Source organism: Electrophorus electricus, chromosome 6 (genome assembly GCF_013358815.1).
Source record: "Electrophorus electricus isolate fEleEle1 chromosome 6, fEleEle1.pri, whole genome shotgun sequence".
In the NCBI taxonomy this organism is placed as follows: Eukaryota; Metazoa; Chordata; class Actinopteri; order Gymnotiformes; family Gymnotidae; genus Electrophorus; species Electrophorus electricus.
In genome coordinates this window covers 16264502-16282956 of record NC_049540.1, presented here as the reverse complement: position 1 = coordinate 16282956, position 18455 = coordinate 16264502, and the positions used below count along the sequence as shown (strand labels likewise).

Below are 18455 nucleotides of genomic sequence, written 5' to 3'. Positions count from 1 at the left end.
TGCAGACATTCCCTGAATTATTTAAATGCTGCTGAGTGCATGTAACAGGAAGTTATTTATAGATAAAAACAAACAAAACAAAACAAAAAACCTAAAGAACAAAGTGTGCTTGCTAACAGCTCCACCTTGTGGTGAATTATTTTAAACGTGAATGTGAGTGAGCGAGTGAAGTGCAAGCTGGTTCCATGAGGTGCATCTCATCTAAACAAAAATCTGTTGCCTATATCTGCTGGGATCTACATCCATGAAGTACCCTCAGGGTAAATACATGATGGTGAATTTATGAATGGGTCATTTTTATTGGTGAAAATTCCAGGCGATTTAATGAACCCCTGGGCATGTTCTTGGTAAACAAAAATAATAACGTGTCTATACCTACATGCCTGCTATGCCTACACTACAAACATCACAGTCAAGAAATATGCAAGTGTCTAAATGTATAAAAACAGTCTCAGAATAAGCAATAAGATGTTTATTTGACATTCACCTCGTAAAGCAGATTACACAACTTTGTGGGGAGGTGTCCCCTCCCAGTAGCCCATGTTTCTCATTCTTATTAAAGATCATACAGTGGCTAAAGAATCATAAAATGGGCTGTAAAGAATGAATCCCCAAACAAGCTACTTCCAAAAAAAAAAGCTCAACTCAGACTACCTACATTTGCATTTTATTTTCCTTCAAAAAAAATGTGCAAAGCTATCACAATTAGTTGCAATTGGCGTTCTGTTTAATCATACACTGGTACATGTATTCATCTACAAACCCGCCAAGATCAACACTTCTCAATTAATACTGTCAGAGTGACGCAGGAGCCTTTAACTGTAGCAGCACCAACTCAATTCCGAGTCTCTGCACTCAATCCCACTTCTACCTCTAGAGGGCAGCAATGTGTTCTCATAAGCCCAGAGACGACATCATAACTGACGATGCTGCTTGAACACTGATCGGCATATCAAAACATGGATAAAGGAAGGGAAAAAAAAGGAAAAAAAAAAAAAAAAAAAAGGTATTTTATATATATATATATATATAAAGAGAGAGAGAGAGAGAGAGAGAGAAACGAGAACAAGTACATATATATACACACATTTACATTAGGCTGTACCTCCAGCACCCCACCATGACTTCGTGCTGGGTACGGGGCGACTCCGAAGCATTGCTATAATCAGTGCAAAGGCGAGCGAGACAGACACCAAGTTACACATAGATGGAGTCCCTGCTATGACAAGATAGTGGGTGCAAGTATACCTGTGCTTCAAGTGCCTATTTAAAGCATCAATCATTTTGCCTGATTGAAATACTCTAAATATTTTGTGTAAAAAGGCCTACAAAGGGAAGTATCCATCATGTCTTGCCTTATAAAATATGGTAACGATCAAGGACACGAATGAAACCATGGAACAAGTTGAAATGGTAAAAGTAGTATTTTAGGAGGAGAGATCATTAGAGGTGACTCATTTTATAATTCCCTATTTCCATTGATTGTCTACTATTGATGCCAACGTTTCCTTAAAAAAAAAAAAAAAAAAAAAAAAAGCTTTTGGACACAGTGGATGCTGTGTAGCATGCTTATGCAAGGCAAAAAAAAAACCAACAACAAAAAAAACCCAAAACCCCTCCTGAGTCTAAACAGACTGCAGTTCAGCTTCCAAAAATACACACACATCTGGAACAACTCCTACATCCCACAATAATCATTCTGCCATACGAGTGTTAAACAACCGTGCACACATAAATCTCAAAATATTTGTGTGTGTATGTATGCATGCATGCATGTATGCGACACAGACGCACGCACACACGCGTGCACCAAGACTTTCCAGGTCCTATCATAGGTAACCAGCTCCTGAGCAAATGAACATGTGTTTGTGCTGTGAAGGGCAACTGAGGAGGTTTGATATTAAAAGAGTAGGGCTATATCATCTGCCATGTCTCTTACAACTGACTGGATTGGGGGCTAGTGCGGGGCCTCTAAAGACCCACTCCAGAAACAGTTATTACAAATCTCCCTTACCAAGTGTTGACACATCAGAACATGCTACACCCACATAAGAAGAATAAAAACACAGTTGAGAAAAAAATCTTAATTAAATGTCCCGTGAAATGTAACGTTACTCAACTGAGGTTTAGGTTTAGAATAACCAGGAATTTACTGCGAGTCATTTGTAGTGCAATAGAAAATTCAGGATCAGTTAAACACTTGTTCACAAAAGTAAATGGCAACCGCCTGCCAAAAAAAACTAAATTTCACATAAAAACTACCATTAAGTAGTAATAAATCTCATTTTTGGGTCAAAATGAAGGATTAAAAAAAAAACAAAAAAAAACTTGCTTGCAGTCATCACACATATGTGCAGTACAACTCAAATATCAAGCAGTAATTCTCCAGTAGTCCAACATTAGTGAATGGGTCTACAACAGCTGTGATGTTGCTGTGATGTGGGTTGTATAAAAGGTGGTTACAGGTGTGTGGCGCTGTGTACGTGTGAGCAGTTTGACCATGACCCTGGAGCACTCCCTAACATTGGCAGCATGACAGAGTGACTGTTAGCGGTCACCACGGAGCGCAGGTCTGCTTAGGAGCAAGGAGAGCTTGAATCAGCAGGTGGCACGTCTCGACTATCCGGGCCTCCCACAGGGCCTTCGCTGCTTTCTTTGACCAGTGGTGAATTACATTCATCAGGTGCTTCTGGAGCCTTCTCCCCCAGCTGTCCTTCAAGCTCTGCCTCAGCTGAGCTCTCAACATCTGAGGCGTGTTCAGCTTGAGTGGCCTCCTCCATGGCAAACTCCCTTTGCGCTTCTCCTCGTTCTGCCTCCAGGGCATTCTGATTGGCTGGTGGGTTGTCAGGGGCAGGGGCAGCGTTGGCAGGCTGTGACTGGCTCTTGAGCTGGCCGTGGCAGAGGGGGCAGGTCTCCTGCACGTAGAGCCACTTCTTCAGGCAGGCAGCGTGGAAGAAGTGACCACAGGGTGTGATGACTGCTGACTTCATGTCCTACACACACACACACACACACACACACACACACACACACACACACACACACACACACACACACACAGGGGGTAAACAAGTGAACTCACCTGACTATTCGCCAAGTATACTATGACTATTCGGCAATTATATAAACTTTAGAAGCCTTAACACATTGAAAAACAATAATCATGGTGATCCAAGGCTTATGACACTGCTAAACCCCAGCAGTGAGTTAACCCCTGAGTGCTACGATAAAGAGATAGAACAGAAAAACCAGGAACACATCATCTACCTATAACACCCCCACCCCCCCAACCAAACACACACACACGGAGGGCCCTGCCTGGTAGCAGATGGCGCAGATGTCGTTGTGCTGCTGCAGCTGCAGGGCAGAGGCCATGGGCAGGCTCTGGATCTTGTGCACGGCGTCGCGGCGCAGCAGGAAACTCTGCCAGCCCAGCTGCGCCCGCAGCCACACATTGTAGTAGGCGTGCGCCAGGATGATGGTGGAACCCATCACTGTCCACTCGCCGAATAGTGTCTCAGACACACCGTAGGCCACCACACACAGCGCCACCAGGAACTCCAGCAGGCGGTACGTGCCGTTGACGCAGTAGATCACCTCGTCCATGTTCTCTACTGGAGCTTTGCGTAGCTCCTCCACCATGAAGAGCACATAGATGAGCAGCGTGCCCAGGACCTGGGGGAGAGGACGGAGCCTTAAAGAAGAGCGGAGATGTGTGCACGCCCATGTGGGCGTGAGGTTCCAGACCAAATGGCTGTCGGGTGCCAAAACATGACGGCTCCTAATCCCGTTTGTGATTGGTTGAAGCGCTTGGCTCAGCAGCTTGTTACCTTGGTTTGAAAAGTTTAAACTTCTTTTGGTGCTATAATGAACCATTTTATCATTTGTGTAAGGAAAGTGTTTGAGTGTGTGTTTACCTGCAGAGAGGTGAGAATGCTGGAGGAGATGATGATGAGGAGCCAGAAGTCCATGTGGAAGAACTGACAGATCATGTAGGCCATGTAGGCAGGGAAGACCAGCAGGAACAGACATAGGCTGACCGCTCGGAAGTGCTTCCACAGACTCCTATCACACACACACCCCCACACAAATCCCAGAAGGAACAGATTGGTCAAAAAGGTGATGTGGTTGTCAGAGGTAAACCTTCGACTTGGCTCAATGGGCTGTGGCTCACGGATGGTGTGTACTATAAATGCCTTTTGGATGGATGCAGTCCTTTTATTCGGAAAAAGGACATGTCATGTGTCTGTCTGTGTGTGCGTGTGTGTGTAAGGAGCTCTCACTTGTCCCTGGATGCCCCCAGTGCCAGCACTATGGGGTCGGCGATCTCCAGCATGGACTGCAGGATGGAGGCCACCACAATGAACAGGATGATACTGAGGAGGAAGGCCCGGTGGATGACCTGCAGCTCGATCAGGCCCGTCTGCACAGAGAGGATCAGCAGGGTGATGCCCTCCGTCATTCCCCTGATGGGAAAGGAGAGAGAAAAACAAGCTTTGAAAACAAGCACATGCAGATGAATTGTGTCCTTCAGAGTCCCAGACTGATGTGAATGTGATGCTGCGTAAATTTTGAACAGGACAACCACCACACCAATGTATACAAAAGTGGAGGTTAAAGAGAAAATGTGGCAAAACCCAGCTGAATGGCTGGGAAATGTTGGCAAGTACCTATGGTGAGTGCATACAGGTGGTTTGCAGTTTAGCAAGGTCCATTCTAGTCTGTTCATGTCCGCGGAGAAACGCAAACTTTGTGTTTAAAAGAAAATGTTCAACAGAAAGAGAAGGGAAATGAAGGAAAAAGAGAACAGGGAGCAGACATTTGGGTGAGCAATGGGGTTTCCCAGTGCACAGAGCACAGAAAGCAGAGAAATGCATTTTATGGCTCACATTTTAAACTGTTAATATGCTTTTTTTGGTCAGTGACTGTCGTCATTACTTTGTATAGAGTGCACAGCAACATTGAGCTTCGGTGTATTTAGACAAAAATGCGACAAACCTGATGTGAAGGCACCATGTTAAAAATCGCATGGATTTATTTTTCGTCCGAGAGAAAAAAAAACAAAAAAAAACAAACAAAAAAACCCACAACAACAAAAAACACATGATTAGTGTGAACAGGCCTTAAGTTGCTCTGGATATGAGTGGTCACTAAACTCCATAAATGTAAAAACCCTTGGTCAACAGTAAAGAGGTTTTTGAGAGCTGATCTTGTCCACAGTGAGGGCCTTGCACCTTCAGATTAATTCTAGACTGGTCATGTCCAATTCCAGACTGGATATGTCCAATTCTTGTTTGGTCCAGGTGGAGGGGAGGCTGACCTGTGCATGGTGTTGTCGTTCATGAAGGCCCGGTAGCCTTGCAGGTAGAACTTGCAGAGAGTGAGGACGCCCAGCGCCACAAACGACACCGTGAAGACCAGCCCCAACAGTGAGTACGGAGTGCAACAGCACTCAGCAATGCTGCGCGCGCACACACACACACACACACACAGTTACATCCCAAAAGTGCATCAACACTGCTGATGGCATTCAGGGTGAGGGGCTGATGTGGGCACCTAGTGAGGAAGAGGAAGAGCAGCCTCTCTCGCGACGGTGGCTGGTCCCGCGTACTGAAGTAGGTGTAGATCTGCAGGGCAAACAGCACTAGCCAGAAGCACATGAAGAGCACAGGCAGGACCAGCTGGTTCCAGAGAGACATGGCCAGAGCAAGCAGCCCATATACCTCCACCACCTGGAGTGGAAGTGAGAGAAACAGAATGAGACGGTATCCACAGGCTTCTCATCTTTTCCCAATAGAAGGTTTTTTGAGGGTCATTTTGTTGCAAAACCATTGGAGTCTTACTCAGTAAGACACAGGTATCAGCAAGACCAGCACTGCCTAACCAGGCCCACACAGATCCCTGCAGACAGTCCATATAGATGTTCTGCCCCATCTCAGCTCCCACAAAACCCATGAACCGTGTTACAGGCAATCAATAGCTGTGAATGCCTGGTACATTTGTGCTGGAAGCAAGGCATCTGGCTGGGCACCCCTGATGATCCACTCACCTAATGTTTCTACCCAAAAAACAAATGAATAATTGTGGCTTAATGAATTCATCAGGAGTGCCAAGGCCAACAAGGATGATCTAGCTGAAAGGGGTGGGGGGGGATTTGTGTGCCACATGAAGCCGTACCTGTGCGAGCTCTCTGTAGGCTGTCTTGGCCAGGTTGTAGGGCACCAGAAGGTTGGAGGCCAGGAAGTAGAGCACCTCCAGGCCAGTGAAGATCATGGCAAAGCGGTTGATGAACACGATGGTCTCCAGGGGGACCAGGCACAGCCTGGCCACCAGGGGGAGAAGGTGAGCAGAAAACAGCCAAATCTGCTTGGTCTGCATCACGCATGAGCACAGTGTACACACCACCAGCTGACCTGAAGAGGGGACAACCAACACACACATTCAAAATGCCAAGTGTTTTTCCATTTTTGCCCCACTTTTCCAGCTACGCAAATATATCATTGCATATTAATATAATGATTTAACACAAAAAATTCAAACACGCTGCAGTAGTCCAGCAGAAAACACGTAGTCTCGCCCACATACATGCTGGAAATGTGCATGTCCCATCAGCACTTTAGAAAGAAGGCAGAGACATTTTACATTTGTTGTGCTCATCAGAAAAGACTAGCATTGTTGGTTTGGTCATGTCAGAAACTTGCTTCTTTACAAACGAGTGCAATGTCATCACAGATATATTTTATTGCCCACCAAGATAAGAAGAGGAAGGCAAAGTGATGGAGTCGGTGTTACAACAGACTTGCAAACTCTGTCAACACATTAGCTCATCTACAGGAACCTGAGCTTTCAAGTATTTTAGGCCCGACTTCTGCAAAATATCATTTTACTGAATGTAATGCATAGGTTGATTAATGAGAAGGTTGAGCAGACTGAATCAAGCCAACAGAGAAACACACAAAGAACGGTTAAGATTAATCTGTCCCTGAGAACAGGAGGACCAACAGTTCCATTTCCTGGGAAACTTTACAACCAGAATAGCATGCAATTTAGGGTTAGCCTCTCTCAATGAAATGATGGCAATAAATTTCAACAGCCATTGTTCAGCACACTGGGAAGAGTCCACTTCTGTATTCTTTATCATTTCTGTGGGGAGTTAGCCTTCTGCCTCCCTCATGGGAAGGCAACAGTGCTGCCCTTCTCTCCAAATCCCCCAGCAACCTTTACATGCTGTGAATGCCTTGAGTGACTCTTACATGGGCCTGAGCCAAATATACCTCTCTGCATTTTATGATCCATGCTGCTTGCCTTACACCCAGAGCCTTGCTCTACTAACCTAATAAACAGCAGGCCTGATTCTGCCCTGCCTGGGGGCCTAACCGAACACCCGGAGGGCTGCCGTTCCTAGTGTGCTGCAACACTGACATGTGGGCAGGAGAAACCCGCCCGCTTCCCAGAAGGCCCGGTCCGTCAGCCAGGCTTTGATTGCAGGTTTTCTGTTCAGACAGGAAGGAAGCTCAGTGATACCGAGCTGCTTTCCTTTCAGGACCTTTTTTGGAGAGTGCCACTTCAGGGGTCAGTGCTCTTTTCAGCTGGCGGTGAGAACTCTACTTTAGTCACTTGATTCCCATTGCTCGGCGGCTCCTCCCTACTGAACGACTAAAGCCTGAAAGCTGGAGCACCGCCAAGGTTGCGATGATAATATGGACTGTGGGAATGCTGCAAACGCGTGAAGCTGAGCTCTGTTTGTTTAGGTCACATGGCCTGAGCTGTGGTGTGAGGAGGAGTGGACAGGGTTTACCGAGGAGCGCTGTGGTGAAGCGGTTCATGGAGAGTGGCTCAAGGTAGAGGGGTCCTTCGTAGCCAGAGTCCAGCTCGCTACGAACATAATCCCTGCAAGGGACGTCAGAACATTTAGCACAGTGCACCTTTCTACTCATGATCAACAGAAATTGAAATTATCATGGTTAGACCACTTTGAGATACTGAATGGTATACTAAACCATACCATTATTAACAAGTATTCACACTACCACCACTGACAGTGTACATCTGTGATGGTATGGGTTATTTAAATATCCAAAATACATTTTTTGGTACTCAGTTGCACAGGCAAATATCGCGGAATAGCTGCATATTAATGAACTCTTGTGCTGACAGAGAGAGAGAGATGAATGAACACATGTTGGGGTGCGTGCGGTTCAAGGCCACGGCCACACCTGGACAGCTGGTGTCCCGCGAAGAGCAGAAGGGCAGTGAGCACGTACAGGTAGAGGCGGACCAGGTGTTGCCGTGGCAGCGTGAGCAGCACCAGGCTCAGGATGTAGCCTGAGGAGAGAGCAAAGTTACAGGAAGTCACCCAGGGAGGCAGGTAAGCCGACTGGGGGCAGGGCATGATGAGGCCCACCCACACTAAAGACCGCCCTACAGATTTTGCATAAGCAAAGGATAACTAGTCTTTAATAAACATGTCACTAGTAATGGTGATAACTTCAGAAAGGTTTGTTTTTGGGGGTTTTTTTGTAAATAAAAAGTACAGCACTATGTGTGATTAATATCCAGAAAGCTTAGTCTAGAGATAAATGACCAACACTAAGAATTCTTTACTGAAAAGACTTAATCTAACTCATACAAGGGGTGCATAATGTTTGAAAGTTCAAGAGTAGACTCAGTCTAGTGGTCCAAACCACTAGGTGGAAAATCAGTCCTGCGTACCTTAAGCCAGTAAGCCACCTAAACTTTTCGTTTCAATGGCCATACGGGCCAGCCAAATTTATACTGCTGGAGGCTGCGATATTCCATGAAACCATGACCAGAGATAATGAGGATTTATGCAAGTTTTATATGAAGGCTTTGCCTATAAACATTTTTTATATTGCTGTGGAAAGTCCAGTGTCGTGATGAAGGCTATGTCAGCAGGAGAAACATGCCAAAATTAGGGGGATAACAAACATGAACAAAACAGTTGGACTGTAAATATAAGCCCGGATGATGGAACTCGCTTGACAATTCAGACAAGAGTAGGACATTAAAAGATCCCTTTAGTTGATATTGCCCGTCAATAGTGCGTTTGTCGCCCTACGCTTCAGTTTCTATCTATTAAAACACCCCTGGTGACAGTCTGTTCTCATGAAGTCCATTCGGTCAGAAGAGCAAATTATTCAAGAAACTCAAAATGGTCTGGGCTACCTTTGTATAATTTTTTATTCCACAAGCCCTGAACCTGAAGGAAAGTAGTGATATAGCCCTGGTAAATGATTACTCAAGTCAAAAGCAGAATCATCTATATTTCACCTTAAAGTACAAAAACTCTTGCTTTTAAATGAGCTTCAGTGTCAATAAGTAAACGTACTGTGAGTTATAACAGTTCATTAGAATATTTTGATGAACAATGGTAAAGGTGTTGCTCCTGCTGCAATTCATCAAACAACTTGGATATGAGGCTAAGGATGCTGTAGAGCCCTCAACTCCACAGGGCCCACACGCTAGGCCCATCTCTCGGAGTTACAAGGTTGCAGCGGTACAGCTATAGCTTGCTTTTTGGTTTCAGTATGGGTGAAGCAGGACAAACGAAGTGGTCACACAAGATACTGGGTGCTGCAGGATCAAAAGTGCATCATGTCCTTTTCAAATATTCTGCAATGCTCTTTTCTCCCATATCCAACAGCTACAGCCAAATACCTACAAAGAGTGAGGCAAATCCTGAAAAGTCACCTGAACGGGAAGAACAAGATATGGGCTATCAACACCTACACTCTACCATTCATCAGATACCCCACTGGCATAATTAGATGGCTGAAGGAGGAGATGGAAGACACTGACATCAAGACAAGGAAACTCCTCACAATGCATTGAGGGTTTCATCCTAAATCCAGCACTTTGAGACTGTACACTATGCAGAAGGAGGGAGACTGAGGATTAGTGAGCATCAGAGCCATCATCCAATATAAAGCAACCAAGATCCAGGCGTATGGCCCCAACAGATTAAATACTAAGAGCCAAGATCCTATGGGACTTCCAGATCCAGACTGACAAAATGGTAATGGCTGACCAACTGGACATAGTAGTGATAGACAACCAGCAGAAGACGTCTGTGTGTGATAGATGTAGCAATCCCGAGTGATAGCAACATCAGGACCATAGAACACAAAAAGCTCGAGGAATACCAAGGCCTAAGAGAAGAGCCGGAAAAGATGTGGAAGGTAAGGGCAACAGTGGTTCCAGCAGTAATCAGTGCACTAGGGGCTGTGACCCTTAAACCAGGAGAGTGGCTCCAACAGATCCCAGGAACATCATCCGTGATCTCGGTCCAGAAGAGTGTAGTCCTGGGAACAGGTACGATTCTACACAGGACCCTCAAACTCCCAGATCTCTGACAGAGGACCCGAGCTTGAAGGAAGAGACCACTCTGTAGTGAAGTACACAAAGTGCTTTGTTGCACAGCTGCTGATTGTCCAGTTTCTCTGGAAACTCTGTGTGCTTCATTACAATTCTGAATATCTCTACAACTCTTATTATACACTCTGCAGTTAACCACCTAGAATCTTCTTCAGAGAGAATATTATGAATATTTTATCACACACACACACACACACACACACACACACACACACACACACACACACACACACACACACACACACACACACACACACACACACACACACACACACACACACTAGAATATCAAAAATCTAAGAGCTACAACAAAAGAAAAAAAAAAAAAAAATTAAAAGCCCAAGACAAGATAAAACTTAAAAGGCAGAAACAATAGTATATAATAGTATACAGCTCTCACTATCTGTCTGTCTGTCTATCTGTGTCTGTCTCACCATCTGTCCGTCTCTCTGCCTGCCTGTCTCTCACCATCTGTCCGTCTCTCTGCCTGCCTGTCTCTCACCATCTGTCCGTCTCTCTGCCTGCCTGTCTCTCACCATCTGTCCGTCTCTCTGTCTGTCTCTCTCACTCTCTGTCTGTCTGTCTCTGTCTCACTCTCACTGTCTGTGTCTCTCTCTCACTCACTGTCTGTCTGTCTGTCTCTCAGTCTCTCTCACCGTCTGTCCGTCTCTCTGCCCGTCTCTCTCACCGTCTGTCCGTCTCTGTCTGTCTCTCACTGTCAGTCTCTGTCTGTGCGTCTGTGTCTCTCTCTCAGTCACTGTCTGTCTGTCATTGTCTGTCACTCTCTCTCTGTCTCTCACTCTCTCTCTGTCTCTCACTCTCTCTCTGTCTCTGTCAGTCTGTCTCTGTCAGTCTGTCTCTGTCAGTCTGTCTCTGTCTGACAGACAGACTGTCAGTCTGCCTGTCTGTCAGTCTCTGTCTCTCTCTCAGTCTCTGTCTGTGTGTCTCTCTCTCAGTCCCTGTCTGTGTGTCTCTCTCTCAGTCCGTCTCTCTCACTGTCTCTCTCTCTCTCTGTCTGTCTGTCTGTCTGTCTCTCTCTCTCTCTCTCTCTCTCTCTCTCTCTCTCTCTCTGTCTGTGTGTCTCTCTCAGTCTGTGTGTCTCTCTCAGTCTGTGTGTCTCTCTCAGTCTGTGTGTCTCTCTCAGTCTCTGTGTGTCTCTCTCAGTCTCTGTGTGTCTCTCTCACTGTGTCTGTGTGTCTCTCTCTGTCTGTCTGTGTCTCTGTCTGTGTGTCTCTCTGTTTCTGTCTCTCTCACTGTCTGTCTCTGTCTCACTGTGTCTCTCTGTCTGTCTCTCTCTCTCTGTCTGTGTCTGTCTCTCTCAGTCTCTGTGTGTCTCTCTCAGTCTGTGTGTGTCTCTCTCACTGTGTCTGTGTCTCTCTCTCAGTCTGTCTGTGTCTCTGTCTGTGTGTCTCTCTGTGTTTCTGTCTCTCTCACTGTCTGTCTCTCTCACTGTGTCTCTGTCTCACTGTCTCTCTCTGTCTCACTGTCTCTCTCTGTCTCACTGTCTCTCACTGTCTCTCTCTGTCTCACTGTCTCTCTCTGTCTCACTGTCTCTCTCTGTCTCACTGTCTCTCTCTGTCTCACTGTCTCTCTCTGTCTCTGTCTGTCAGTCAGTCAGACTGACAGAGAGGCTGTCTGTGTCTGGCTGTCTGTGTCTCTCAGCCTCTCTCTCTGGCTGTCTGTGTCTCTCAGCCTCTCTCTCTGGCTGTCTGTGTCTCTCAGCCTCTCTCTCTGGCTGTCTGTGTCTCTCAGCCTCTCTCTCTGGCTGTCTGTGTCTCTCAGCCTCTCTCTGGCTGTCTGTGTCTCTCAGCCTCTCTCTGGCTGTCTGTGTCTCTCAGCCTCTCTCTGGCTGTCTGTGTCTCTCAGCCTCTCTGTCAGTCAGTCAGACTGGCTGTCTGTCCCTGGCTGTCACTGTCATATACAAACACACACAGATGTAAATAAATGAGCTAGAATAAATTTTGGATACATAGTCAAGATATTTAGTCAGAGGCTGCATTAGAGGAAAAGTAATGTGGAAGTGATTTCAGGTGTTTTTTGAATGAGAACATTTTCTAATACTATGGAGCCTGAAGAATGGGACAGAAAGCAGGTGAGTTTCAGAAGACCCAAGTGAGCACAAAGCTGAATATATACGAAAGATAGTAGAAAGGAAAGGATGGACCAGACCATGCAAGGATTTAAAGACCATAAGAAGTATTTTAGACATTTTATGTTCTGGTATGGATGAGAACTCTGGCAGCTGACATACTGCAATGGACATGGATACTGCACATTTTGCAAATGCAGTCCATGCTGTCCTGCCAAAAGGGGGGCATGTGTATAATAAAAGTCAAGAGCCTAGATCTGATCCCTAGGGAACACTGATGAAGAAGCAAGAAGGATCAAACCTAAGCATAACAAAAGAAACAAATTGCTGTCTATGTAAAACATGACCTGAACCGTGCAAGTACCGTGTCAATCACGTCCTCAAATCGGAACAGTGTGGTATTGTGACAGACCATGTCAAATGCAGCAGAGAGCTCTATGAGAACAAGTATATTTAGCAACCTAGAGTCGGCTGCAACCAACAGCTCATTAGTAACCCGAACCAGAGCAGTTTCAGTGTTGTGCTTAGCTCTGAACCCAGACTGAAATTGTTCAAATAGGTTGTTCTAACTTAGATGATCTTTCAACTGGGCGGCCATCACATGCTCAAGCTAAGAAAAGCAAAGTAAAAAAGGTTTTCCAAAGCATCAACCCTCACTCTGGGCTGTCTATGTAAACACAAAACTCCTCACTACAACATTCTAATAGTAAGGTATCGAAAACTCTAACAATATACCTCAAAGTGCAGTAATAATATTACACGATATCGCTATATTAAAGTTACTGTATCAAGATTTTTATACAAAAAATAAATAAATAAACAAATAGAAAGCCTAGTGGTGCATGGATAATTGCCTCAAATGAAATGTGAGCAGAACGAAAAAGACGGTGTTTGACCCAAAAGCAGAAAGTAACTATGGCCACAGCATTCCCATCTGCAGCACTCTCATTTACCAGATACGTTCTTACAAATATCCCAGTGTCCATATTGATAATGCATTTGTACAGAAAATCAGTGATAATCTGTGTTCCCAGATTACAGAAAAGGTTGGATTTTTCTAAGAAGTCTTAGTGTATGGAATTAGTGAGAAACGCATTTCTATTCTATCAGGCAATTTGAAAGTTTAGTTTTTTATGGGTTATAGGCTTGGTATAGCAGTCTTTCTGTGCAGGTCAAATCTCAGATTACTTCGATAGTAAAAACCACAATGAAAGGCAAGTAAAGAATACAGGTCTCTCTAGCCCATCTATGGATGTACTTTGTTCAGAGGAGCACGGAAAATAGCGGCAGTCATCCCATGTCCTTCACCTCCATTACCAGCTGCAAACCTCTGGCAGAAGATAGAGATACAAATGTGTGAATTAAATCATTTTTAAAAAATGTTTGTGTGCCTGTTTCAATAACGATTCTACATAGCCAGGGCTAGGGAAATGGTCAATTCTTTTAGAGTGTATTTATATTGAGATGCAGAACAACAAAGCTATGGAATTATTGCAGGATTTATGTATTTATTTTTAACTGTGATGATATGCACAATGAGACCAGTACTATGCAAAATAGCAGAACTAACAATTAAAGAACTGCAATAATGCGTCAAATCGGCATCCCGCCCCAGTCAGACTATACAGAGCAGTGTGCACATGCTTTGTGTCCTTTGCTGGCCGCTGGGAGAACGGCTTTGCTTGGTGGCTAACCTGAAACGGCCCCATGGGGTTGAGTGTTACCGTGTCAGTGTGCTTAGAGCCTACTGAAGCCCTTTCCGCTGGTCTGAGGTTTTATTGGGACTTGAGTTTCTCTCGCACTGATGGGCCAGAGTGGAGAGCCTGGCCTCTTCCCCCAACTGGTAAAAACCAACCATCCAGCACCTATAACCCAGTTTTGGGTTCAAAATGGTCAGGTACAAATCCAATACAAGAGTTCAACAACATCAAGTCCTTGCGTTATCATGTGACACACTTCCTGGAAAGTTGAATGCACTGACTCAAGAACTGTGAACATGATGCATTAAGACAGGAATATGATGAAAGAGGCGAGGGAGAGAAGAATCGCGAGGAGGAGACAGGCGTGTATAGTGATTCGAACAGAATTGTTTTCTAGCCAGCAACTTGGCAGGAATCTCTGTAACTAGAAGGACACCCATTTTGACATCACTAATCTAATCCCTCCTTTGCAGAATACTCCAATTATGCTGAATGTCTTTTAGACATTGTTCTGGTGGATAATGTCTTTTGAGACCATCAGTAGAGTTTCTGACATGACTGTTTTGGTCAGAGTGGGACAGACTGGCCTAAGATCACCATCACAAAGGGCAACTTGCCCAACAAAAGATTCAACTAAATAGAAACTGGAGCTCACAAAAAATATATAGAGCACACAACAAAAACTCATATTTGCAATGGAAAGGCTACATTTGGAGAGGAACGTACTGAGATGACATTGCGACACAATGCAATATGACAAACAAGTAAAAATACAGGCAAACACTTGATATAGCTATGTGCATGTCACCTGCTTTTTGTGTGACAGAACACTATCAAGGAACATCTGAGCTGTGTTGCCCTACAACTTTTGTGATGACTGCTTGAAAAAGAAAAACTTTTATTTTGTATTTCTGTACATCTTGCATACATTGCACTGTGGAAATAGAGAGAGAAGACGTCCATCAACCTCAGACAAAGTACTGGGGAACAGCCTGTCAGCAAATTTGTTTTTTTTAATTTACAAAGACACTGTACACACAGACACACACACGACCCACCTAGTAAACAAATGTCATGCTTAACCACTGAACAAAGAACTAGCCTTTCAGTATATATAACATGGCTACGTGCACATACATACCTTCCTGTCCAGCTTCTGGTAAACTTACTACAGTTTACGCGAGTGGTAACAAAAGAATGCTACCACAAATACACACACACACTAAACACACACACACACACACACACACACACACACACACACACAACAGGATCGCAAGCTGTCCTCAGTGCTGAAAATGCGCAATTGGAACCACACGCTTCCTTGGGCCAACACATCTCAGATGTTTTCAGCTCAAGTGAGATGACATTTCAAAGCCCTGGAAATGTTTCTTTTTCTAGCACTTTTTGAGCTTCTTCCAACCTAGACAGGTCAACAGATTCAATCCTTGAGGGGCAAAGAGAAACAGCAATCTGTACTGAAGAAATCAGTCAGTCTTGGATAGTGTTTTGAACTTTTAAGAGAAAAAGAAATCTTCCTCTGAAATGCAGAAGCTGTCTTAGCACAGGCTGAAAAATTAATTACAGTTTATAGTATCGATGCTTAATTATCATTTTAATGATCAGTAGCTCTAGCTGTTCCTGTCATTGGGAAACAAAAACAAACCACATACCTGATGCTGCTTTTCAATTAAGCTATTATGTCAGGCCTTGAGCCAGCAAAGTAAAAAAAAAAAAAAAAAAAAAAAAAAAAAAAAAAAAAAAAAAAAAAAAAAAAAAAAAAAAAAAAAAGCATTCTACTGATTTCCACACACGTCTGAATAACCTACCAAAGATGATCAATACCAAGGAACAATCTACTTTTATCAAAAACTTCCCTACCTTTTCACCTTTTTCCCAAGAATTTTCACCAAGACCACCACAAACTTTCACTTTTCACTTATTTCACAAGCCCAGAAACACCATTATAAAATCAATTAGTAGCTCAGTGATGCTGGGGGTTTAGTCAGAGCATTGGACATTAAAAGGCAACAGCAACAATCTGTTTCTCACAACTGGCTTTCTGAACTCACCACCAAAGCCTGGTGAGCATTTTTTTTTTCATAAACACACCTGAGCTTTGCGGCGTCATTTCCGAGTCCCTTCATCCACCTTTAGGTACATTTAATCTTCAGTGTGCTTTGTTTGGTTTTAAGTTCAAAGCACCCACATAAACCAGTCAGACCAAGCATGACCTTTGAAAGAAACCCAGCCAGTGAACATTAGCCAGCAATGAGGAGCACAGAGGACAAACTACATACCCACGTAGTGCAGGTAGAGGGCCAGGTACTTGTACTGGAACAGGGGGTTGTTGTTCAGGCTACTCCTCTGGATCTTCTGGAAAAAGGAGCTGACATCCCAGCGGTAAAGCACCTCCAACAGCATTATGCTGGGCACGCGGAGGCCCACGTTAAGCACAGCCTCCATCCGCGCCTTCACAGCCATGGCCACAGGGAGCTGTACTCAACACCAGCTTATGAAAGGGAGAGAGACACAGACCGATTAAATCGATCAACTGAAAAGCAGAAACAAAACTCGAAATAGGAAGAGTTGTCTATATCACTTTGATCACAGAAAACTACTTTAAATGAGCTCGTCTGAGATGTATCGTTTTGAACTTGGATGCTGTTGACAGAACTGTTGTGTTTTAATTTCATCAACCGTGGGGAGGGCTGGAATATTGAAAAAAAAATATTCATGGACACAATCCTGCAAGTTAGACTGTGGTTCTGAACTGTGTACAGAATGTCACTTGGAATGTAACTACAGATGGGTCACTGAGATAAGGGGCAAGTTTATGCATGAGCCGTAGATATTAAAATATAATGAGAAAAAATGTTACTATACGGCCCCCAAACCCATAATTTAGCTTCAACAAGGCCTACATAATGTAGCTATACCACATCCCTCTGCAATAAAGAGGTTCCTTCCGGGTATGCAAACGAACTAGCAAGTGTTGTTTACAGAAAGGATGTGGTATAGTTATATATAAAGTTCATACATGTTAAACCATAACCTACCTAAAACGTCAACGTATACATGACACTTTAAACGCATTGTTTAAAAAGTGTCGCCGCTTACAGTTCAGCACTTCTTGCGATGATGGTGTTTGCAGCTACAAAAGTGCTAACCTAGCAAGCGTTAGCTAACCTATATAACCACCAGTAAAGGCACCACGAACTGCTTCGTTGGCTTACGGACAATGAAACAGCCCTTTTCGAGTGTCGAAGCGAAGCAACGTTTCATGAAAATAACTTTAACTAACTCGCTAGCTACCTGCCTCAAACAAAAACACTAAAAACCGCTCTCATGAATTCTTAGGCGTGGAAAAGGATCTAACAGGTGTTTATCCAAGCTTGCTTGTTTACAATTGGCGGGTGTAAAATCAGTTAGCTTCATAGCATTTATAAATTATTCTCAAACTAGCTCAGCATTAAAGCAAACGAGAACGTCGAACTATAGTAATCCTGTCAATTCACCACTCTTCAGTTTCCAACAGACTAAAAACAGAAACAAAGTGGCCACTTCGTCCGCCGCAGCTTTAAACAAACGGGACGCGAGCTCGAAGGGCAGTTTAATAATAAAGCTGCACATAGCCAGCTATCAGAGCATCTCGCCGTTATATAAAACAATTATCTTCTAGCCGATTAAAATAATAACCCTATTCCCTGTAAATCAAATTTATGTAATATGTTAAATACAATGAACAATTCTACAGTTTACTTCCGCTGCTCTGAATCAAAGCTGTTCTCTTTTCGGCTAGCTAGGTTAACGTTAGCTACTTAAAATGCCACATCTGACGTTGTATAGCATAGCTAACGCTAGCTAGCATTATTTGCTACTAGCTAGACGCTCTACTCATCATAAAAACGCCCCCCTCCACTAACAATTTAAATACTCACATGATATCAGTTTACTTAGCACTGTTCAGTCCAGTCTTGCTACACTCCTCCGTTCGGGTATATACCATTTTAATTCAGTTATGAGGTCATCAGCCTTTTGTGACCAAAGTTTTACCAGGAGACGACGAGATACAAGGTCCTCACTCAACACCATCTGGCAGCCATTACAAGAATTCTTTGCACAGCGCATGCGCGATCAGAAGAGCGTTAAACGCCACATTAACGAAAGTATAGTCACTAGGTCCCTAGGCCAAAGAAGGTTGCAAAATACGGGCTAGAATCAGCTCAAGAGGTCGGCTAATCAAAGGAGAGGAACGCATTTTAGTCAAA

At 44.1% G+C, this 18455-nt stretch overlaps 1 protein-coding gene across 1 annotated transcript; it reads right to left on the bottom strand.

The window, feature by feature from the left end:
- Positions 1–457: 457 nt before the first annotated feature.
- rnf145b (ring finger protein 145b) lies at positions 458–18278 on the bottom strand. The gene is made up of 11 exons (XM_027023464.2): positions 18126–18278; positions 16485–16696; positions 8217–8325; positions 7799–7890; positions 6178–6413; positions 5557–5732; positions 5321–5461; positions 4284–4466; positions 3918–4065; positions 3319–3675; positions 458–2993 (listed from the first exon to the last, which is right to left on the bottom strand). The coding sequence occupies exons 2-11, from the start codon at positions 16666–16668 to the stop codon at positions 2577–2579; spliced, it is 2043 nt and encodes a 680-aa protein (XP_026879265.1). The 5' UTR covers positions 16669–16696; positions 18126–18278; the 3' UTR covers positions 458–2576.
- Between the last annotated feature and the right edge of the window lie 177 nt (positions 18279–18455).

Coding starts and splice junctions, on each gene's coding strand:
- rnf145b (XM_027023464.2), bottom strand. CDS start 16,668: ATGGCTGTGAAGGCGCGGATGGAGGCTGTGCTTAACGTGGGCCTCCGC. Junction 5,733..6,177: donor CCTACAGAGAGCTCGCACAG/GTACGGCTTCAT, acceptor CTTCCACTCCAG/GTGGTGGAGGTATATGGGCT. Junction 4,467..5,320: donor AACGACAACACCATGCACAG/GTCAGCCTCCCC, acceptor CTTTCCCATCAG/GGGAATGACGGAGGGCATCA.